Source organism: Bombyx mori, chromosome 17, assembly GCF_030269925.1.
Source record: "Bombyx mori chromosome 17, ASM3026992v2".
In the NCBI taxonomy this organism is placed as follows: domain Eukaryota; kingdom Metazoa; phylum Arthropoda; class Insecta; order Lepidoptera; family Bombycidae; genus Bombyx; species Bombyx mori.
This window is the reverse complement of record NC_085123.1, coordinates 13,447,439-13,472,075: the sequence shown is the minus strand read 5'-3', so window position 1 is coordinate 13,472,075 and position 24,637 is coordinate 13,447,439. Positions and strand designations below refer to the sequence as shown.

Here is a 24,637-nt window from a genome sequence, read left to right as displayed (position 1 = left end):
TATTACTGGTTGTGGGACCTCTTGTGAGTCCGCTCGGGTAGTTACTACCACCCTACCTATTTCTGCCGTGAAGCAATGATGCGTTTTGGTTTGAAGGGCGGGGCACCAGTTTTAACTATACGTTGTAAATATAGAATTCATATCTTAAAGTGGATTGCGGCATTTACGCTGTAGATGTCTATGGGCTCAGGTAACCACTTAATACCAGGTGGGCTCTGAGCCCGTCCACCTATCTATGCAATAAAAAAAAACCGCCTGCAAAGCACAGACAACGCAACATCGCCGCACATCGCGCACACACGAGATCAGTCTCAGTTATATTGCATAATAGTTATCCCATCGTTCAAACCACAACGCAAGATTGTTAAGTGTAGTAAGTTAAGTTAATTATTGTAATGTTGTAATATTGTAATTAATAACTGTAATGTTTGATGGAAACAACAATAACTCGATAAAATTACCTGAGAAAGGCCTTCAAATTAATCAGCACTTTATTATTAGGGCAGGGGTCCCGGTCTGCGAGCTGCGCCAAAAGCGTCGCCAGTGTTTTCGCCGAATTCGCCTGAAGTTCCTCACACCATTCCTTCTTAATGCTCTCCATCAGGGGCCTCACCACTGGGTTCAGTTTCTCTGGCAGGCAATGGAGATTCGCGCAGGCTCCCGCTATGGCAGCTTGAACCCTGCGAAACGTTTTTATGAGTATATTATAATTTTTTTATTGTTTATCAGAACTCATCAAATCCAAATTAGCTAAAAATCAGGATCAAAGGTTCGAATGTAAGAATTTACGTTACATTGTTGGTATGTGATATTTTACAATATTACAATTTCAATCTTCTCATTTTAATTACAATAATGTAATACTTAAGCTCGTCTATACTAATATTATAAAGAGGAAAGATTTGTTTGTATTGAATAGACTCCGAAACTACGGAACTAATTTCAAAAATTCTTTCACTGTTTGGAAGCTACCTTTCACCGAGTGACATAGGCTATAGTCTTTTTTTAAAAAATTAGGGATCCTTACTAAAACTCCAATAATGTTACGAAAATAAAAGTTCACTAAAATAATAATAATTATTCAAACTACCTTTATAATTTTCAATTTTGTTAAAGACCCGAGCGAAGCCGGAGCGGGCCGCTAGTAGTTGGTAAGGTTAATTAATTCCCGATCAACGTTCAGGTGTTGGTCTCCTTAAATTTCGTGTATTTTTAACTTTATTGTCTTGGTTTATAGTGTAATAACGTTTAACTTTGTCAACGAATACTGTTCGTATTAATTTTCAAGTGTAATGTGTTGATCTGCGGTGGCGGGGTACGTACGCGACGGCGAGCGCGGCGTGCATGGCGTGCGTGTGCGCGGCGGCGGCCCGCAGCGCGCGGCGGCGCTCGTCCAGCGCGGGCGCGGCTCGCTTGGGCTTCATGCGGCTCACCATGCCCTGCGCGGCGCCCGTCAGCTGCACCACCTGCCGCACGCACGCACCCTACTCGTTAACTACTTACACAAAACAAATATAACTGTACCCTGTATTAGTATCGACCGCACTATGCTTTAAGCTGTTGTTACGCGCGCGTGGATAAATAAAACTTTCACCAAAGTACAAATTAAAAAATATTCAACACTTAAAACACTTAAGGAACACTTAATTCGCAATTCACTTCTTCCGCTTCGATATGAGTTTCCGCTATTTGATAATAGACGGCGTATTCGATATTACTATAATAGTCCTTTTGATATTTGTTTCTGCTATTTCATGACAGATGGTATTACTCTTACCGGCGTAACAACATTAAGTCGTTTAAGACACAAAGAGATATGCTTATTTAGAATTAAACGAATGACTAATTTGGGACGTACCTGTTCCAATCTCACAATATTGTTGAACTCCTCACCGTCAACTGGTAACTTGTAATGTTTCAAGGTCGCCAAAAAATCTCTTGCCTCTTGGAGTATCCTATAAGCAACGCGATAAAATTATTATGAACATCAATATTTATTCATCTTATTTTGTAATTAAAACAGAACTTGTCAAAAATATAATCCAGATAGGAACTCAATTCCGTATAGAATTTCTTTTATTTGCTGCATGAAAAATACTAACTAAAAAACGAAAAATAAGCTCTCTAATATAAATTAAATGGCAGTAAGGTATTTCCGCCACTGACTCTTTATTATGGTTACGTTTTTCGTGACACCAATAATACATTCAAGTCCTAGGTCGGTTACGCGCAGGATGCTCGTGTCGGAGCAGCGTCTACTCGCCTGTTGCAGTTGAGAGCCACCTCGTCATAGTACAGCGCCTGGTTGAGCGCCGTGTGCAGGGTGGACACCAGCGACGCCGGAGCCAGCTTTGATATGTCGTTCGTTTCATAATTTTCATCTTTCTCTTCATCCTGGAACGCATTAATATTTTTTTTTATTGCTTACATGTGTAGACGAGATCACAGCCCACCTGGTGTTAAGTGGTTACTGGAGCCCATAGACATCTACAACGTAAATGCACCACCCAACTCGAGATAGAAGATCTAAGGTCTCAGTATAGTTACAACGGCTGTCCCACCCTTCAAACCGAAACGCATTACTGCTTCACGGCAGAAATAGGCAGGGTGGTGGTACCTACCCGCGCGGACTCACAAGAGGTCCTACCATCAGTAATGTTTGTCGTTAGTGACTTTTGGTTGGAGTAGAGTAGAGGGCTGCGAGTGATGACGTACCGGGTGTGCGGGGCGCGGGGCGGGGGGCGGGTAGAGGCCGCGGCGCCGCGTGTGGCGCGCCCAGGCCGACACTACGAGGCTGGCCACCAGGCGCTGCAGGGCGCTGCCCGAGCGGAGGTACACCACCATCACCTGGAAACGTCATTACCATCTTAGGTTCGAATTGAATTCGTGTCAACTGTTCATCGTCTCATATTGTAATGTTTTGATTTCTTAGAGGTCCGTTAATAAAAATCCCCAAAAACACTACAACAATATTATGAAGTCGCTCAAAGGAAACATTTTTAGCGGCCGAGTATTTCTTCCTATTTGTTTAAGATAAAATTGATAGCCCGGACAGAAAATGGGAGTTGGCGTTAATAATGTGATTTAAGCTTCGAATTGTCTGCACATTACATTGTCTATGGAATCCAGTCATTGCTCGACTTACAGTTTAGACCGGAAGTTTTTTTGTTTTATTGCTTAGAAGGGTGAACGAGCTCACAGCCCACCTGGTGTCAAGTGGTTACTGGAGCCCATGGACATCCACAACGTAAATGCGCCACCCACCTTGAGATATAAGTTCTAAGGTCTCAAGTAAGTTAATCTTGAGATATAAGTTCTAAGGTCTCAAGTAAGTTAATCTTGAGATATAAGTCCTAAGGTCTCAAGTAAGTTAATCTATTCATTTACATTAATAAGGGAAAAGTTTAAATGATCTTATAAACTGGACTGTTCAAATCTAACGTCGAAGAATACTCAAATATCGGCGCACATACCTTCACGTAACAGTCGATGGGGCTCTCTTCTTCCGCCGTGTAGTCGATGCCGGGCGCGGGCTGCACCAGGTAGCACGACAGGTGCCCTGGCGACCAGACACACCATAATTTTGTATATTAAAGCTTTTTATTTTATTATTTTCTCAGTGGGTCGCGTTTCCGATCCGGTGGTTTTTACGTTAACGGTGGTGTTAACGATAGGTTTGAGTCTCGTGAGCTCACCTACTAACCCGGTGACGTTGATATGGTATTTTAGGTAGGAAAAAAAAATCGTTTTAATGAGTGGACGAACTCACCGCCCATCTGATGTGAAGTGATAGTTAAAGAGATAAGACTCCCAGTTTTACAGTACAAAGCCTGCTCCACCCTTGAAACTGGAATAAATAGGCGTGGTGGTGGTGCAAGTGAGCTCACGGAGTCACGTGCCTCCGGTCGAGTCTACAAGTTTTTTTTTTATGATTGAAGGATTACTGTTGGCCCAGAGACCTTTCCAGTTTCACCAGGACAGGTGGGCGAGCAAAGGCTCAGCCAGGAGGGGTGGGATTTGTTAGTAGCTGCCTGAGCGCCTCCGAATCGCGACCCGCTGAGAAAATCCGGCGAGAAACTCAGCGGGCTGATGCATGGGTTAGGTTGCACGTCGACGCGTACGGTTACCGGGGCCCCTAAGGCTGCTCCTAGTAAGTGTAGAAGCAGAGTGCGCAAGTACCCAGTATGTCGGCGGCGAGACAGCGCGCCCGCGACACGTTCTTGTCCCGCGCGGCGCTGGCCTGCGTGTCGGCGCCGCCCACGTACCAGCGCAGCGCCGCGCGCACCTCGCCCGGCACCGCCTCCGCCGGGCTCGTGCGCGTGCGCCGCTCCTGCATCGACACAACACAACATTACGCTCGCAAAATAAAAAAAAAGTGCCGATGTTGTTAATTACGTGTTTTGCGGAATTACTTTTTTTTAGGGATTTTATGACTTGGTAACTAAAACCTTTAAGTCATTTCTTATTTTAATTTATATTCTTTTTTTTTATGAAAAATGATAATATGGAGTAAAATGAAATGAAATGAAGATGATTGATTTGAGATATTAATCAACAAAAAGTCTTTTCTGCGGAATTACTGAATCCATCAATATGACGACGATATTATGGACAAACTATACAAATTTAGAATAATTTAAAAAAGGACAAAATATTTGTTTTTTGTAGGTTATTCTCCTATCAAAAGATGTATTACGTAATATGTTCTTAGGTACAGCAAATTCGTGAACAAAAATATGAGAATTAATTAATATTTGTGGTATAAACACTGGTAGTAAAGGCAGTCCAGATAGAACAGAGACTAAACCTCGCATGACGAAACTTACCAACTTCTATTATTTATTTTTTTATGATTTATGGTCTACTGATGGCTCTGAAGCCTTTCCAATTTCGCAAGGACAGGTGGGCGAGCAAGAGATCAGCCAAAAGGGGCGGGATTTGCTAACAGTTACCCGACACCTCCAAAAGAGACCCAACAACTCAAGCGTAGCTGCTTCGCAAATGACTTCTATTCATACACGACTACAGAATTTGCTGAATATTATGGAGATCACACCCCCGACCGTAGTGATAATAAATGCATATCATTCAAGAGGTCTGAGCTCGCAGCGAGGGAAAATCCAATCGCTTACTTTTGCATCAAATGAAGAGGTTTGTGTACCTTGAGCGGCGGCACGAGTATGAGCGCCGGGTCCACGGCCAGGCGCGCGGGCTGCATGGCCAGGCACAGCCACGTGGACAGCATGGGACACGCCGCCACCAGGATCACGCCCAGGGACGCGTGCCGGATCAGGTTCTCCCACACCTGCACATCAACCGACAGAAACGATAAGAACAACTAACAGAGTACGTATATATTGCACGCCTATATGTGTGTGTATTTGAGAATGTATGCTAACAACGATCGACACGACGTCACACACGTAACTATACTGAGTATACTGTATATAGTAACTATACTGAGACCTTAGAACTGATATCTCAAGGTGGGTGGCGCATTTACGTTGTAGATATCTATGGGCTTCAGTAATCACTTAACACCAGGTGGGCTGTGAGCTCATTCACCTAAAAAACAGAGATATATCAGTCGCTGTTCAGAGGGTAGTTTTACAATGGTACTATACACCCAAACAAATAAACAGTGAAGACAACTTTCAGAGGGAGTAACGGGAAGTAAGAAAGGGGGGTTCGAAGGATGAAGTGAGAAAGAAGAAAGGAGGGCGAAGGAATGAAATATTTAATGGGAAAGTAATCCGAGTCGAGGTAGAGGCGGCGAACTCACTTGCACTGCAATTTCTTGTATTTCATAGATATGTTCGAACAACACTCTCTGGTAAACGTGTCTCATTGCTTCCTGCAACAGCTCCGGGGTCCACATCAAGTACTGTTCGTCCAGCCCGTTCGGTGGGGCTTCACTGGGCGCGGCGTTGTCAGGGGGCGGGCTGTGGGCGCTGTCGGCGCGCGGTGCGGCTGTGGTGACCAGGGGCCGCGTCAGGGTGCGGAGAGTCTGTAGTGTGGCCTTCCGCACTGATGAGGTCGCATGGTCTAAATACGGCCACAGACGAGGTAGCACGTCTGCCAAATCGATCGGGCTGTGGAAAAAATATCATATTTAGCTTCCTGTGATCGAGCAGATTGAATCGATAAGATTGCAACATCACAAAATGACCGCCATGAGCTCTGAGATCTGTCAGTTACAACAGACTATCAGCAGTACAACAGATTATCATTATGTACTAGTAATAACTGTATTGTTTGTTTATGATAGTACATAAATTTGTTGGTAAAAGAAAAGGCCCCAGGGCTTAACAATATGTTGCCAATTCTTTTCAGCGATGAAACTATACTGCGAATCGGCTGTCGTGTTATATCGATTTAATATTGATTTTGGTGATTACAATTTGTAGAGGCCTATTATGACACTTCTTGTAGCCATGTGCAAGGAACAAAGCTGACCGTGTCTGTTCAAAAGCAAATGAAAGAGTAATGTATGATTCATCAATCGATCATTTGGAAGTAGTAAGTAGAGTAATTGAAGAAGGTTGGAGTGGCGTTCACGTTGTGATGCCTAGTAGTTGGCGGTATTGACTAGCCCACTGAGTTTCTCGGCGGATCTTCTCAGTGGATCGCGTTTCCGATCCGGTGGTAGATTCTGCGAAGCACTGCTCTTGCTAGGGTCAGTGTTAGCAACACTCCGGTTCGAGCCCCGCGAGCTCACCTACACACGTTAGGGCGAAGCTGAAATAGCCTTAATATCAGCTTAGGTAGCTTAGGCGTAAATGTTCACGATTGACTTCCACGGTGAAGGAATAACATCGTGTAATAAATATGAAATCCGCTTAATTATAATTTGCGTAATTACTGGTGGTTGTGAGTCGGCATGAGTAGGTACCACCTCCCTGCCCATTTCAGCCGTGAAGCAGTAATGCGTTTCGGTTTGAAGGGTGGGGCAGCCATTGTGACTATACTGAGACCTTAGAACAGTGATTCTCAACCTTTTTTTGTTGCGGCACATATTTAACGATTTCAAAATTTGGCGGCACACAAAAAAAAAAAGAAAAATTATTTACTTACTACAACACACTGCATAAATAGTTTATCAGAAAATTTTAATATACTAAATAAACTAAAATATACCATCTTTTTGTGGATTTAAATATATATTCATGTTTAGAATATTTCTCCTTTAAAATGATATAATTTAATAATATTAACATTATTATATATTCGCTAAATTTGGCGGTACACTTTTGAAATTTGGCGGCACACAAAAGTGCCGCGGAACAGTGGTTGAGAATCACTGTCTTAGAACTTATATCTCAAGGTGGGTTGCGCATTCACGTTGTAGATGTCTATGGGCTCCAGTAACCATTTAACACCAGGTGGGCTGTGAGCTCGTGCACTCATCTAAGCAATAAAAAAAAGTAACTGACTGCAGCAGTCGCGCCGGCTCCGGCAGCGCCATGAGCGCCGCCAGCAGCGCCATGTAGGAGTGCGCGGGCGCGGCGAGGTCGTCCTGGTCCCGCAGCAGGCCCCACAGGCGCTGCACCAGGCGCGCGGCGGCGTGCGGGCGGGCGGACACCAGCGCGCCCGCCGCCGGCACCAGCGCGCCCGCCGCCACGCCCGACACGTCCTCGGCGCCGTCCTCCAGCCCCGACATCAGGTGCTCCAGGGCGCCGCTGCTGCACGCCACCTCCTGCAGACCACCCAGCATGCTGCTCATTTGACTGCACTGTAGGTCACTGTTGCCCTACGTGGCGCACTGAAGTAATTATATCGATTTCTGTTACGGAGCGCCTGGATGGCCTAACTTAGCCTTCTTTTGTTTTTAATGTACATAATATGTTTTAGACTTTTAGGTGTCTTAGAAATAAATTCATTCTCAATATGTTCGGATATTACTTCAGTGCGCCACGTAGGGCACCGGTGACCTACATGTCGGTTAACGTGTTAAGGGTGAAACTGTCGTTGTACAATACAAATGCGATTTCGACCTGATTTCCCAAAGCGGACAGCTCCATTCACATCGTGATATCTGCGGGCTGGTAACTTGCACAGTGACGTATGGAAGAACTCCATAAGTAGAAAATTCTGTTTTTTTCTTCTTTTTTTATGCCCTTGTAGGCAGACGAGCATACGGCTCTCACCTGATAGTGAATGGTTACCGTCGCCCATGGACTTCAGCAGTGCCAGAGGTAGAGCCAAGCCGCTGCCTACATACATCTACCCTAGTAGTACTAGTGTCGACCCCTGACCTGCCTGGCGGCCAGCATGTACTTGAAGCCGAGCAGGGCGCCGTGGCGGGCCTCCCACTGCGCCTGCGCGGCCAGCGAGGACAGCAAGCCCGCCACCTTGCGCACGCGGGCCTCGTCCAGCTGCGCCAGCGCCACGCCCAGCGTCTGGGCACACGTTTCCCTTACTGGCGCCACCACCTGAGAATTTACATAATTATATTATGATAAGGTATAACTTTCATTACCACCCACGCACTTCAGAAACAAATTAACTTTTGGAAACAAGGAGTTATAGGCTATCCTTGCAATTCCAAAATGACAATCGAAAACGATCGCAATTTTGAGAAGGTGGTTTGTTTTTGTAACATTTATCACCAGACAGAACAAACATTATACGACCATGTCCATTGCATTTAAAACTGTATTCTTTTAACGGTAAACGTAAAATTGCATGTCAGAAACCATAAACCTATTGGATGGTTAAAAAATTGATGATTTCAACAGCCACACTTCGAATAAATATCTCAAACTAACTACATGTAGGCTTGTTTGTTGTATTTTATACATCCACTTCTCATTTGTTCGATAAAGTTTTTTCAGGTTTAGGTTTCCGGCATAGCATTAGGGTGCGACAGACGGCAAAAGGGTGTATTTCATGAATTAAACAGGTCATAGTAAAGCGTAACCAGACATACTGGTCTTGAAAACAGTTACCTGATCAGAAACAAAGTCTCCGAAGCGGTCCAGCGCCAGTACGCACAGTAACCTCAAGGCCATGTCTTCTAGCCAATCTTGATGCGCACACTCCATCTACAAACACGAAATATTAATAAATATGATTTAATCAGTATACGAAATTAAAGACAAAACAGTTCAGTACCGTTTTCTCTTTTGTTTATGAACTAATTTTTTTAAGCTATTGCATAGCTTTTATCGCGGGCCTTGAGCGCGGCGACCGAATCATGAAATTCCGTAACGCAAAAAACCTTACACCCCTTACTCCGCCTACCATGTAGCTCGCATTCAACACATTCACACGTTGCGCTTTAGTGTTTGTGAATAAGCGCGTGGCGTGACGTCACACTACATGCGCATCATGAAAAGTCTGCCCATCTCTCTCTCGCGCGGTCTAGCTTATGAGTCTGAAGGGGATAGTTAAGGTTTTGCTTTTATTAATGTTAATATAGCGTAGTCTTGTTTTATTATTGTTTTAATATTAAATTATCATTGTCTAATTATAATTGCATAAGTTGATAAAAAATATTATGCAATAGCTTTACCGCGGCAGTTCCCGAGTGCCACACATTTTTTTATTAGTCAGCTACTGCGCTTCGGTGTGACCAATAAAAATATTTGGAAACCGATAGTTTTAATCCATGAAAAAATGACAATTTAAAAGAATAAAAGAGAAAATCTAATTTATAAATTGAGTAAAGATCTTGATGCGTCGGTGATTTATGGTCGAATTTGTTAAGGTTCGAATGATGGCATCACCCAATCGCATGGACTTAAACTAAAGCTGCTTTTGTTATTTTTGTATGAATTATTTAAATGTCTGCAGTAATTTCTGATTGTTTTGAGAATTTGAATGGCTAAAGAACGTTAATGATAAGTCAGCTGCCTGAGCGCCTCCGAAGGAGACCTAACAACTCAAGAGCAACTGCTTCGCGATTGAATCTACTACAGAATCAGAATCGCGACCCGCTGAGAAGATCCGGCGAGAAACTCAGCGAGCTGATTCATGGGGTAGGTTACACGGCGAACTCTTTGTCGAGTTCGACAAGTATGGTTACCGGGAGGAAGTTACCCATCATGAGCTACAGTTACTTTGATAAGAAAACTCACGTGTTGAGGCTCGGTGTAGCGAGTGATCCCGGCAGTGTTGGCTATCTTGGCTCGTAGTAATTCTCTGAGTGCACTGGCGGCTCCGTGGCGAGCCTCCCAGTGAGGGCTGAACAGCTGCGTCAGTAGCGCGCTGCACCACGCCTCCAGGGGCCACCGAGCCGCCTCCCCCTGCCAGCCGGCGGCGCACGGCACTGCTGCTCCTGCCTCCACTACCGACAACGCCGAAAATGACATCGTATTCAAACATATTGCATTTATCGCGTAAAATATGGTTGTAGGACGTCTTGTGAACCCACATAGATAAATACCACCATACCTATTTCTGTCGCACTGATGTGTTCCCGCTTCAAGAGTGCAGTAACCATTATATTATAAAGTTACATAATATATGGACTCCGGTAACTACTTAACAGCAAATGGACCATGACATCTTCACGTCTACACAATAATAATGTTACGCCGATAAGAGTAACGCCATCTATAGCCGAATATCGAAGGATCTAGTAGCACCTAGAACGCTCAAGAAGTGCAACGCCATCTATTGTCAGATAACGGAAACGCAATACTAGAGATGTGTGGAATATTCTCGATAATTCTAGGGATGTGGTATCGGCTATAAAAGCGTTGCAGAGATGGCACGTAGCAGTTAGTAATCGCAACTACTCGAAGCGAAACAGCGAACGGATAACCTGAAGCGAAGCGGAAGAAGCGAATTGATAGTTTTAAAGTGTTTGTTGAGTGTTTTAAGTGTTCTAAGTGTTGAATACAGTTTTTAGTTGTAATTCGGTAGAATTTTATTTATCCCGAACCCCAGCGCGTAACAAAACAAAACAAATAGTGGTAAGATATATTGAGAGGGAGTCGATTTCAAACTATCAATATTCAACGAACTAATGAAGATGATAAACATGTTACAAAATTCCAGGAATAGATAGTATTCGAAATTGTATCGAAATACCATAACAACTGTTATTGTTTGTAATGGAGACAAAAAATTATTGCTTTTGCGATATTGAATCATATTTTCATGTCAGCATGACAATGTTACAAGTCACAAAAGAGCTAAGGCTGTAAAGCTATAAAACAGAATGAGTCCAAAATCCAGATTAGGTAAGCATTCGCAACAATAAGCCACTGGACGCAAATAGCAAAATTATTTAAAAGTTGATCATGTAATCTATATTTTTGTAAAATGATGGTGATCAATCTAGATTTTAAATCCCTGAATAAAATATAATAATTCTACACTTGACTTATTTTTTAATACCAGTCACATTGAATGATATCTTATGTGCCTAATTGTTGTGCTATAGTAAAAGTATATATTCTGTGGTTAGTTTGTCGCTTAAACTGACCACAAATGACGTCACCCGTATCAATTTACTTAAGCCGCGCATTGAAATTAATGGAACAATATAAGAAAAAAAAACTAATCAACAATAACTGTGTGGTTCTCTCTATAGATTTTGATGACGTCATCTATGACTATGAAGTAATATTTTAAAAATAAGGAAAATCAACATCGTATTCAAAGTAAAATTTAGTTAAAAGGACTACCATACAATGATTTGTTTTGTTAAAGTTTTTTTCTACTTACGAAAAAACTCTTCAGTCTGTTCTAATTTCATTTTCTTCTTCTCGGGTTCTATCGGGGGCGTAGGAGGAGCTGAGGTAGACTCCTCGGTGCAGTCTCTAGATTTCTGTTTGCTGAGAGCGGCACGAGCTCGTCTCTTCGCCAAATTCTTTTCCCGTGAACTGAGCGGTTTCGAAGAAATAGGGACTAGTTCTTGTACCGGCATCTATAGAACATTTAGAGAAATTTTACCACTGAATGATTAACTATGCGATATACAAGTGTTTAGAGTGACTATAGTATTTTCCTCGATCTTCGAGAGTTTTAGACATAATTAAAAATTAATTTTTCAGTTTAATATCAATTTGAGGGTAGTTAGCGCAATATTCAAATGTCTACGAATAAGAGCATACAATATTCGAAACCAAATAATTAATGCGAGATTAAAGTATAAAAATTGTTTTAATTAGATTAAGGACGTTTTTATTGATATTAAGGCAGCCTACTGGATGGTGACTGGTGAATACTGCCTATGGCCGTCAGCTGGCCAGGAGAACAGACCTGGGTCCTGACACCTGGGACTTAAGTCGGTTTCACACCACGTTTGAGAAAGGACATATTGTAGCGGTGGTGAACATCATCTCTAATACATAGGGATCGACTGACATATCGTAACCACCATGGTTCCCCTACTTCTACAGAGTTTTCTGCCACCTTGTAGACGGGCGTCCCATACTTCGCTTATTTTAGTGAACTCTCCATTCTAAAACCTTCCTACCCGACTGTCAGTTTCAGACTAGAAGCGTGATGAAAGTGAAAGCTTATAAATTAATCGCAGTACATGTTTGAAGCTCGATAATAATAGATATCTGTATATTAATACGTGAAGCAAAAACTTTGTATCTCTTTATACGAAAATTGCGCGGACGGAGGAATATGAAATTTTCCACACTTATAGAGAATATAGAGAAGCAGCGCACAATGCTAATATTCTTTTAAATTATGCATTAAAAATACATTAAGTCGATAAAAAAAACATTACACACACTACCATGAATTTGTCACACTATTTGTTTATTGTCAAACTTTTCTTATTAATTATAGTCTGCGGTCAAATTGAAAATAGCCTAAATATTGTTTGCCTTTATTAATATTTGTGTAAAGTGTAGTCTTGGCGAAATCCGTGATTTAAGTCCGTGAGTATAAGTCTTTGTAATGAATTGATGAAGAAACAGAAATACTGATTTGGCTTAAAGGACTTTGTTGTCAAGCCGGTAAAATTTATTAAGAAAAAAAAAAAGTCTTTGACAATAAAATTATAAGTGTACAAAAACATACAATTTCAATTAATTACAGTTGAATTTCGACTACCTAGAGACCACTGGTTTATTTTAGTACAAAACTTACTCTCTGCGGTTCAGCCTTGTTTGTTTGCGGTCTGACCGGGCACAGGTCCTCGTTCGTGTATATAGAGGTCAAGTCGACGCCGAGATTGGCCGCAACGTCCAGACCTAGACGAGTGTTTAACTGCTGCCGTTGCTTCGCCATACGCTCCTTTGCGTCTGTACGGACAGAGCACATTTTTGTCTAACAATTATGTATATTACATCTATTTATAATACATTTTAACAGAAATTTACCGTATTGAAGTCCACAATTTTTTAAATATTATTATTAAACTGGTACTCCTTTTTAATTCCACAACATCCTATACAATTTAATGTCTTTTCTGCTCGTCAGAACCTTAACTGTGAGACAGAGTCGGATTCAAGTACTCGTGATTCAACATTGCGATGCGTCTCAATTCTCCATCAAGACATTGCAATCGCCCTACTACTCTTATAGTTACAAATTAAAGAAAATAAATAGAATATAATTGAATAATTAATCTTTCATAAAAAAAATATTGCCCTTGTAGGCAGACGAGCATACGGCCCACCTTATGGTGAGTGGTTACCGTCGCCCATGGACTTCAGCAATGCCAGGGGCAGAACCAAGCCGCTGCCTACCGTTGACGCTGACCTAATAATAAATCTTATTAAGCCAAACAATAATTTTGGGATCACAATCAGCTCCACGATATTCTCGTTAAATCCTACTGTGCATAATTTTAATTTAATATCCCCTATATTTTAAGTGCAAATGTGTTGTTCAGTGACGCTACTCCGACGGAGTACACTGCGAAAAGATTCGTAGTAACAAAAAGTATTAACTATACAAATAAATAAAATTTAAGTGTCTGTTTGTAATATTAAAATAACCATTTTTTAATATATGAATATGAATGTATATACGACACATATACCAAAATTACATTTTCTATAATTTTTATCAGTCTGTCATTGTTCTGGCTAATCTCTGGAACGGCTGGACCGATTTCGAAGGGACTTTCACTGGCAGATAGCTGGTATAACAGTGAGTAACTTAGGTTATTTCTATTTTGTTAAATTCGATGTGGACGAATTCGCGGGCACAGCTAGTAAATAATACTTTTTTACTGGTGGTGGTACTCTTGTGAGTTCGCACGGGTAGGTACCACCGCCTTGCCTGTTTCTGCCGTGAAGGAGTAATTAATGCGTTTCGGTTTGAAGGGTGGGGCAGCCGTTGTAACTATACTGAGACCTTAGAACTTATATCTTAAGGTGGGTGACGCATTTACGTTGTAGATGTCTATGGGCTCCAATAACCACTTAACACTAGGTGGGCTGTGAGCTCGTCCACCCATTTAAGCAATAATAATAATAATAATAATACTGACCTGCTGTGGAGAGCGAGAAGTCATTCTCGTCAAAATCATATTCGTTTCCCTCGGAACCCATCAAGTGCGCTCCGTTCTGAAGGACCCGCTCTATGTTGAACGTATCACATTTCAACAGTCCGTAATCTTCCGGGTCTGGTTTAATCTCTGTAAAAAAAAGAATATGTACATACTTACTTTCCGAAAGCAATTAATTAAAGTGATATGAATCATTGTTACGAGATAATGATCTTGGATCTAAAAAAATATTAAGTGTCAAATTTTTTGTTACAATCGTTTTAAAACGTAGGTAAGTTTACAGTGAAGTAAAAATACAAAAATTATATATTTGAAAACTAAACATCATATTATTATATTTCTAAAACGCCTTATCAGGAATGAAATGGTATATCATTTTAAACATATTATGTAAGCGAATTTGTATTTTTATTGGTTTGTCTGTAACAAAACCATAGCATACTTTAGGCATACACCATACTTTTTATCATATAATTGTTTATGTATTATATTATTTAAGAAACGTCAATTTATTGTAAGAGAAACTAAGAAACAGCCTCACAGAAATCAAAATAAATTTTCAATCGGTCCGTCGATTGCTTTAATATTTTTCAGTCAAAAAAAAAACCGAGAAAAAATAATAATACATAAAAAAAAATTGTTGGCTATGTGTTAAATACGTGGTCGGCTCTTTTATTAGATTGAATTGAAACTATGAGTAGACGACGACTTAGCTATGCACCTGGCATTGTTAATATCCAACAGCATCAATGTGAACATTCATCATAATTGGTTTACATGCTCGTTTGCCTTCGAAGACAATGAATTTTGTTTATTTTTCATTTATTGCTTAGATGGGTGGACGAGCTCACAGCCCACCTGGTGTTAAGTGGTTACTGGAGCCCATAGACATCCATAACGTAAATGCGCCACCTACGTTGAGATATAAGTTCTAAGGTCTCAAGTATAATTACAACGGCTGCCAGACCCTTCAAACCGAAACGTATTACTGCTTCACGGCAGAAATAGGCAGGGTGGTGGTACCTACCCGTGCGGACTCACAACAGGTCCTACCACCAGTAAAAAATGCATGAATAAAAACATATACCGACCTACACAATACACGGTGCGAGTGAATTCAACAGAGCAATAACACTATTTTATAAACATAGTTAGATTTAGTTACTGCAGCGAAGCATCATCCGGCTTTACTGGCCAATAATAAAATTACATTCAAAATAGTAAACATATACGTTTCTCATTCAATAGCTTCACTTTATGTACTCGTTTATGTAATGACTAAATAGTATTATCGGACGGAAATCCGGTCCGTGTTTTGTGACCTCTCCGTTTTCCTGTTGTACATTAGTTATTATGATAAACAAAATCTAAAATTTCACATCCATGTTTATGTTTTTTATTGCTTAGATGGATGGACGAGCTCACAGCCCACCTGGCGTTAAGTGGTTACTGGAGCCCATAGACGTCTACAACGTAAATGCGCCACCCACCTCGAGTTATAAGTTCTAAGATCTCAGTATAGTTACAACGGCTACCCCACCCTTCGAACCGAAACGCATTACTGCTTCACGGCGGAAATAGGCGGGGTGGTGGTACCTACCCGTGCGGACTCCCAAGAGGTCCTACCGCCAGTGAAGATGTTTCAATTTACTGATTTATGAAAAATACGAAGGTCACGTAATGCAATGAAAACAACAGGAACAACTATACCAAGATTCATCACAATCGAATTAATTGTATCGGAGCGCATACAGGACAAACATATAAACATTCATCATTTAGTAATATATAAATTAAAACACCGTTTCCACGTTCGATTTTCTCATATACCTATAATAGGAGCTAAAACCATACATTAAAGACAATTACACTCATATTCAGAATCCGGATTCAGAATATCTTTTGATGACATTGGCTCTACTGCGATCCGACCTCATGGTAAGGAAATCAGGATCCGTTACCACTACACCAACAAGCTTGTGATAGAGGAATTATTTAAAACTACACGTGCCCTATAAAGAATGAAAAAATCCCGTATTTATTAAGGAGATCTGTGATTTTACATGATTAAAAACATGATTGCGTAAGAAACACAGATGTTTGAGACATCCAAATTATCACATTCATAAATGAGCATGCTGGGTTTTAAATGAGATCATCTTTCAATTTGCTTCCACGGTCATACGAAGCGATAAGATAAGGGGTCACCCACACAATTTCTGAGCCAATTTTTATCTGTTTGCTTTATGAAAATAAACTTGGATATCGGAACTTTAATTCGGTCATCTCAGAAGTGTTCATTTTTATTTAAATTTATTAAGAGGGAATCGCCAGACTTCCGTCTACGCGTCGGTGGACGTTAATATGTCGAAGTTAAAGAGACTAAATCCTCTGGCGCTTAACAACCTACGTCCGAACCTCAAGCACTATGACACGTATCGTGCCGAGCGCATGTCTCCCGGCAATATCAAGTACATATATCCTTACAAGAATTGGTACCAGTCTACGAGATATAAAATTTAATAGTACAAGTGCACCGGGCGTCTTTCGAACCAAGAGAACAAACTAAATCATTTTCCGGCACACCTTACCACATTCAAGGACTGAAAAATACACTTCTGCGCAAATAGTGAAACTAATAAACACTCTGCATGAATCGTGCCTCTTACTAACTTTGGTTTTATGAGAATACATACGACAATAAAAATCATAAATAACATTACGCAACTATACATTTAGAAAACTAAATGTATAGTTGAATGCTTTCACTTCAAACAAAACTTTGACTGGACCGCGTAGTATGTATGTATAAATAAATATAAAGAACCGGCTATCGCACCTAAATGTTCGTAAAGCGTGCTATAAAATTCCTCATTAATTTAAAAAAAATAATAATTTACTAATTTTAATTTACTAACAATCACGCCACGTTAACTGGTCCCGTGATAAGTTCGTAAAGAACTTGTGTTACAGGTACCAGATAACGGAAATAAATGTAAGATTTTTTATTATACACATACATATATTTAATATACATCCATAACCCTGGAAAAGACATTTATATAATTTATCATACAAATATCTTCCCGCGGCGGGATTCGAACCCGCAACCGCCTTGTGTAGTGACCATGTCACTTACCACTACACCAGACGGCCGTTTTATAGTTTTAGGCCGTTGCTTTAATAGTTTATTTTACACGCCAGTTTTATACAGTTTCACAAAGAGAAGGATTTTTATGCATCAATAAAGTGTAAAATCAGCTTGCTAACTTGCTAGTTTGGCAGATGAGAAGACAACAGCCGTGTATCCCAAGTCAGAGACGTTTTAATCTTCCCACTGGTTACTCCTACTACGACTTTGCCAATGCGTTACGGCCTGGCCACGGGGATCGGCGGTGCGAACAGCGAAGCGGTGGACGAGGCGACCATTCGCGCAGCACCGTTTGCAGGCCACGGGTACTCACGTTCGCCGCCGCGACTAGTAAGGAAGTCCGACAGCGAAATGTCTATATCGAAATTATCTCGATATTGCTTACAAATTAATAGTTTTTTGGTTCAGGACCTATTATTTGGAAAAGATTGTGAAGTACATGATTTGAATAAGAATCGGAGTATACCTATAGATGGAGAATTCCACAAGAAGTACGAGAAATACTTTGGGTGGCTAGACTTCCAAATAGCTGGTCTAGCTAGTATTTCAGCTATTTTATTTTTTTATTGCTTAGATGGGTGGACGAGCTCACAGCCCACCTTGTGTTAAGTGGTTACTGGAGCCCATAGACATCCACAACGTAAATGCGCCACCCACCTTGAGATATAAGTTGTAAGGTCTCAAGTATAGTTATAATGGCTGCCTCACCCTTCAAACCGAAACGCATTACTACTTCACGGCAGAAATAGGCAGGGTGGTAGTACCCACCCGTGTGGACTCACAAGAGGTCCTACCACCAGTAATTACGCAAATTATTATTTTGAAGATTTCATTTTTATCACACGATGTTATTCCTTCACCGTGGAAATCAATCGTGAACATTTGTTGAGTACGTATTTCATTACAAAAATTGGTACCCGCCTGATATTCGAACACCGGTGCATCGCTCAACACGATTGCACCGGACGTCCGTTAGGCCACGACGACTTTAAAAATATAAAATAAAAAATAAATAAAAAATATAAAAATTTCGGCGTTAATTTTTCGCGGCGAAAACAACTAAACTCATTTAATCACTGTACTATTCGCCGCGACTACCGCTCGACTCCGTGGCTCGCGCCGTCCGTATTCATGCATTTGTTTTGCTCGCCCGCCGCATCGCGCGATTCGCTCGGTACATTTCGCCGGTCGCTTCGCCGGTCGCCGGTGCGCGTGGCTTGTTAGGTACATTTCTATGCGCTTATTTTAGTCGCTAGACGCTTCGCCGTTCGCACCGCGCGAATATTCGCATCGGCGAATGTCCCGTGGCCAGGCTGTTAAGTAGTAGTACTTTATATTTGGATATATTTATGCAATTGTATATTAGAACTCATGTCTCAAGATGGGCTGTGAGCTAGTCTTGATACCTATTAACCTAACCTAACCTTGATACATTTAGTACCTTTTTTTTACGTCTTCTACTCTATGGATTGGTGATTAGAAACTAATGATAACTAAAGGGGACAAAGATCGTATACCCCTCTAATTAAATAGCCGAATTTATATATATGTAAATGAAGCTCTCTTAGTATATTTAAAGTTTCCGCGGCTTAGCTTCGACTATCATAATAGTATTATGTATGGTGGCAGCTATGTACATTCTATAATTAGAAAAAATGCTCTCTGGTTTTGTACATTCAAAAAAATTACGTGCTTTCTTAAATAATAAACATTTCAAATTTTAAATGATTAGTTATTGAAGCAATAGCTTACAATGTCGTTTCTCTTTGCAGGTTCGTAAATAATTAAAATAATTGTAAGTGTAGAAGTAAGTTAATAAAATAAATAACTCTTTGCAGCGCAACAACTTGTTTTTTGTTTTGTTTCAATAAACAATACATTACATACATACACATACGAGTATAAGGCAAGCCGCGATCATTTATATCATCCTCCGATTTGACTTCTGCATATTGTCGAAAGAAGGTGAACGCCACATTATATGCGATTTTAGCCATAGAGGACGCACAATATGTTCAAGGATATGAAACATATGGATATATACATATATGTGTGTGTGAGTGTGTGTGTGAGTGTGTGTGTGTGTGTGAATAACGATATGAGAGAGAGAGGAGTGAGTGTTGAGTTGACGGCTGATAGAAGAGAATGGAAGAGAAAAAAATTCTGTGCCGAACCCACCTAGTGGGATATGGTAAAGAAAAAGAAGAATATGAAACGGAATCTTATAACTGGTGCCACTGAATGACAATGTAAAATTCTCTGACATGAATAATAATATACAATATGAAATGTACAATGTCGACTGTAATTGGTGGGATAAAAGAGAGCACACGTCGTAAATGTTTAATATTCGAATCTTATTTATGTATCAATTACATACCGTCTGTTATTGTTATATTAAAATTTGCATGAAGTTACATATGCATTTAATTTTAAATAACATTAAAACCAACATTATTACCATGTATTACACACGATTTTTTTTTATTGCTTAGATGAGTGGACGAGCTCACAGCCTACCTGGTGTTAAGTGGTTACTGGAGCCCATAGACATCTGCAACGTAAATGCGCCACCCACCTTGAGATATAAGTTCTAAGGTCTCATGTTTTAGTTACAACGGCTACCCCACCCTTACGAAACGCATTACTGCTTCACGGCAGAAATAGGCAGGGCGGTGGTACCCACCCGCGCGGACTCACAAGAGGTCCTACCACCAGTAATTACGCAAATTATAATTTTGCGGGTTTGATTTTTATTACACGATGTTATTCCTTCACCGTGGAAGTCAATCGTGAACATTTGTTGAGTACGTATTTCATTAGAAAAATTGGTACCCGCCTGAGATTCGAACACCGGTGCATCGCTCAAAACGAATGCACCGGACGTCTTATCCGTTACGCCACGACGACTTTATTTATACTGTTACACATCTGTATTCATAATGTACCTCTACACTGGAAGAAATGAAATTAAAAATATTCATGGCAACGTGCCAACTAAAGTATTACATGCTTGAACTGTAAACTAAAACTTCATAATTAGCACAGAATATATAACTATTTCATAGGAAATAACTTTTGATAACTTGCGACATTAAATTCAAGGCTCATTTTGTATCGACGGGCTGTTCTATCCTTCAAATTGGAAAGCATAAATGCATATTGAGGAAGCGATTGGAAAAGGAAAGCCATGGATAAAGTGCTTTGAAAGAAGCTGGAGGAGGTCTTTACCCGAGAAGGGGTTCCGATCAATGGTACAGAAGAAAGTAACGTTAGCGAATAAAAGAAAATTAAAGAAATTCTATTCTACGCTGGTATATTTAGATATTAAATCGCTTGTAATAATGATATCATTATGGATTGGAAATAAACGGGCTTTATTATTATTATTATTAAATGCATATTGTCAGGCGCTAGAAAAATGTATTATTATTAGTATTTCTAGTATCTACAAGTGCGAGGTGCATACAATACTCGCTAACATTAATAATTCTGCAAATTTATACATACTTTTTTACAGTTAAGGTAGAACCATTTTTTTTCGGGAATAGGCAACGTGTACGAAAAATTTCACGAAGATCAGTTGAGTAGTTAAGACGTCAAAAAGTGAAAAAAAAGTAAGAAGTCGTCGTGGCCTAACCGATAAAGAACCCTGGTATCGAGTGAGGCGACTGTACCGGTGTTCGAATCCCGCAGACAGGTATATTTTTTTTTCGAATGAAATACGTACTTAATAGATGCTCACGAATGACTTTCACGATGAAGGAATAACAATTAATTAGTGGTGGTAGGGCGTATTATGACCCCCACGAGTAATGAGTTTCAGTTTGAGCTGCGGTGGGGCAGCCGTAAAATTTAGATTTAGACCTCATGTCTCAAAATAGGTGGCGGCACATACGTTGATGTCGTCTACGGGCTCCGGTAAACACTTAAATTATATCTGAACTAAGTTTTATCAATCGTTAGTTTAAACTTTGATATTGTGGGCCTAAAACTAGTACATATTGTCAGATAGAGTAGCGTAATTCTGCCCAATACTAGCATATTGTTATTTGATTATCGTATAAATATTCACAAGCATCGATGGAAGCTTATTAGCGCATTCGTGCGCTACATATACAGTACTACATTTATAAATCACGACATACGTGTACGGTTTGAACTTTGAACACTGGTGGTGGGACCTCTTGTGAGTCCGCGCGGGTAGGTACCACTACCCTGCCGTGAAGCAGTAATGCGTTTCGGTTTGAAGGGTGGGGCAGCCGTTGTAACTATACTTGAGACCTTAGAACTTATATATCAAAGTGGGTGGCAGCATTTACATCGTAGATGTCTATGTACTCCAGTAACCACTTAACACCAGGTGGGCTGTGAGCTCTTCCACCCATCTAAGCAATAAAAAAAAAAACGAAAATATAGTATTTGATTCAAATTGAAACTCATATTATTTAGTCGCGGCGGAAATAGGCAGAGCGTAATTAACTAAGGTGTTCTGATATAAGTACTAGCGCCACTTAGAAAGCATGCTACGTAGTCACTTTCGCGTAATAATTTTTAACTATTTTTTTTATTACTCGCTCGCCACTTCTTTATTTGATAGTATATGAGAAAACTTCCTTATAATGCCAACAACTGCATAATTTTTCAAATTAATCATATAAAAATTTAACATAAATGCATGGACATGGAGCACGACAGAACTGGTGGTAGGACATCTTGTGAGTCCGCACGGGTAGGTACCACCGTCCCGCCTATTTCTGCAGTGAAGCAGTAATGCGTTTCGGTTTGAAGGGTGGGGCAGCCGTTGTGACTATACTGAGACCTTAGAACTATATCTCAAGGTGTGTGGCGCATTTACGTTGTAGATGTCTATGGGCTCCAGTAACCACTTAACTCCAGGTGGGCTGTGAGCTCGTCCAAACATCTAAGCAATAAAAAAAAAAAAAAAAAAAAATTATATCACAAAAAAATCATTTCTAAATATTACAGGAATACGCGCTCATTCGTAAATAGTACTACTAATCGCCCACCATTGGGCGTATACATAAATAGCTGTTGCAATTCGTGAAACGAAAAAAACAACCATAGATTAATGAATCCACAAGTCTATACGACACGCGTCATCATAATATTATGGAAAGGCCTCCGGGCCAGAAGTAATCCTTCGACCATTAAAGGAAAAAACAAAAAAAAACAATATTATTTTCAGCTTATCTTAAGGAAGAATAAAGTATTTATAAAACTTACAGCAAAATCTATAAATTCGTATATCGAACAATAAACAAGTCGTAGGGTATTTTTAGACAGAATACAGGCCGGTTTCGATGGAAATATAAACCGCAAAACTTTATAATAATGAAACTTATTAGTGATAAACGAGAAAATTTAAAAGTGAATCCAGAACGTTCTATTCGTTTCTAATTCACCCAAGATGGCGGAGCATTGAGAGATGCCCACGTTGTCTTTTTACACTGTCTGGAACTAATAATAATATACACTGACTGACCTTTCTTATCCGCCAGCGGTGTCGGATGCCATTCCGGAACGTTCGATAGGATCGCTTCGACCGCCTGCGAAATGCAATAAAACGTCATTAAAATTCCTGTACAGTGGAGAATGAATGAATGCCGAGAACGCTTTGGATGTCGTAATTGAAACAAAGATAGTATTTTATTCTATCGACTATATTATGTTGGCAGGATGAGTAATTATTATTGATAAACTAAAAAGGGAGTGATCAAAGTTAATAACATTATGCACCTTGAGGATATTTCAAACTTAAAAATATTCGGTTTGAATATAAATGAAAAAAAAATTGATCTATGGTGATACGGTTGAATCTTTATCCTATCCTATGAAATCCTCAGTAAGTCGAAAAAAAAATTATCATTCTTCTTCCACTAAACGCCCAAATACTCGAAATCTCGAATTATTTAGATTTTGTAACTCGAAAAAAATGTTATTTCCCTGTGAAGGCAATTTAGTACATTATTTAGTAATTTAGTACTCGAATAGCTTTTGCCCGCGACTCCGTCCGCGTGGAATAGTTACTTTGGCATAACGCAAAATTTTACCTCCCGCTTCATTTACGTAGAGAGTGAAAATATTTTGAAACATTGTTTATTGGTGCTCCACTTGTATCGGTTTTACCGTAATGTTATATTATAGCCTTTTAGCCTTCCTTAATAAATGGGCTATCTAACACTGAAAGAATTTTTCAAATTGGACCAGTAGCTCCTAAAATTAGCGCATTCAGACAAACTCTTCAGCTTTATAATATTAGTATAGATAATTCAAATTTCAAAGAACAGACTATACAAAGTTAGTCAAATATTCGTATAATTACGTCTTACATGGAATTCCCCGAACTCGAAGAAGTAGTTTAATTTCAGTAAATATGTATCTACTATAAAACATAAATCAAATTTTATTTTATTTTTTGACTCCTCGAAAAATATATTCACAAATCGCGCCTGCTTAAGTCGAAATTTTAGACATCAAGTACCTACTTCATATCTCGAACGAGAATTCCGAGCTTTTTTATATTTTCTCTTTTTAAACCTTCTCTGGACTTCCACGAATAATTCAAGACCAAAATTAGCCAAATCGGTCCAGCCGTTCCCGAGTTTTAGCGAGACTAACGAACAGCAATTCATTTTTATATATATAGATTGCATATACGAGTGAACGAGCACACGATCCATCTGATGTTAACCCAACTTAGAACATCAAGTCAAATTCTTAATTAAACTTTTTTTTATGTTTGAGAAATTACTGATGGCCAGGAGGGCTTTCCAATTTTACCAGGGCAGGTGGGCGAGCAAGGGCTCAGCCAGGAGGGGTGTCATTTGCTAACAGCTACCCGAGCGCCTGCAAAGGAGACCTAACAACTCAAGAGTAGCTGCTTCGCGAATGAATGAATCTACTACCGGATCGGAATCGCGACCCGCTGAGAAGATCCAGCGAGAAACTGAGCAGGCTGATGTTAAGTTAGGTTGCACGTCGAGCTCTATGCCGTGTTCGATGAGTACGGTTACCGGGGTCCCTACTCCTAGTGT

At 40.1% G+C, this 24,637-nt stretch overlaps 1 protein-coding gene across 2 annotated transcripts in view; it reads right to left on the bottom strand.

Moving 5' to 3' along the window:
* The window catches only part of LOC101746640 (TATA-binding protein-associated factor 172), a 63,933-nt gene that overhangs the window by 16,128 nt on the left and 23,168 nt on the right, over positions 1 to 24,637 (bottom strand). For both annotated transcript variants that reach the window (XM_062673445.1, XM_038016718.2), the window contains exons 4-20: positions 23,086 to 23,149; positions 14,411 to 14,557; positions 13,060 to 13,214; positions 11,677 to 11,878; positions 10,080 to 10,288; positions 8,949 to 9,044; positions 8,256 to 8,432; positions 7,434 to 7,696; positions 5,783 to 6,092; positions 5,162 to 5,305; positions 4,180 to 4,330; positions 3,474 to 3,559; positions 2,716 to 2,847; positions 2,264 to 2,394; positions 1,859 to 1,955; positions 1,324 to 1,466; positions 462 to 680 (exon numbers count right to left, since the gene is read on the bottom strand). In XM_062673445.1, the coding sequence (XP_062529429.1) occupies positions 462 to 680; positions 1,324 to 1,466; positions 1,859 to 1,955; positions 2,264 to 2,394; positions 2,716 to 2,847; positions 3,474 to 3,559; positions 4,180 to 4,330; positions 5,162 to 5,305; positions 5,783 to 6,092; positions 7,434 to 7,696; positions 8,256 to 8,432; positions 8,949 to 9,044; positions 10,080 to 10,288; positions 11,677 to 11,878; positions 13,060 to 13,214; positions 14,411 to 14,557; positions 23,086 to 23,149 (2,726 nt within the window). The remainder of the gene's footprint in view (positions 1 to 461; positions 681 to 1,323; positions 1,467 to 1,858; positions 1,956 to 2,263; positions 2,395 to 2,715; positions 2,848 to 3,473; positions 3,560 to 4,179; positions 4,331 to 5,161; positions 5,306 to 5,782; positions 6,093 to 7,433; positions 7,697 to 8,255; positions 8,433 to 8,948; positions 9,045 to 10,079; positions 10,289 to 11,676; positions 11,879 to 13,059; positions 13,215 to 14,410; positions 14,558 to 23,085; positions 23,150 to 24,637) is intronic.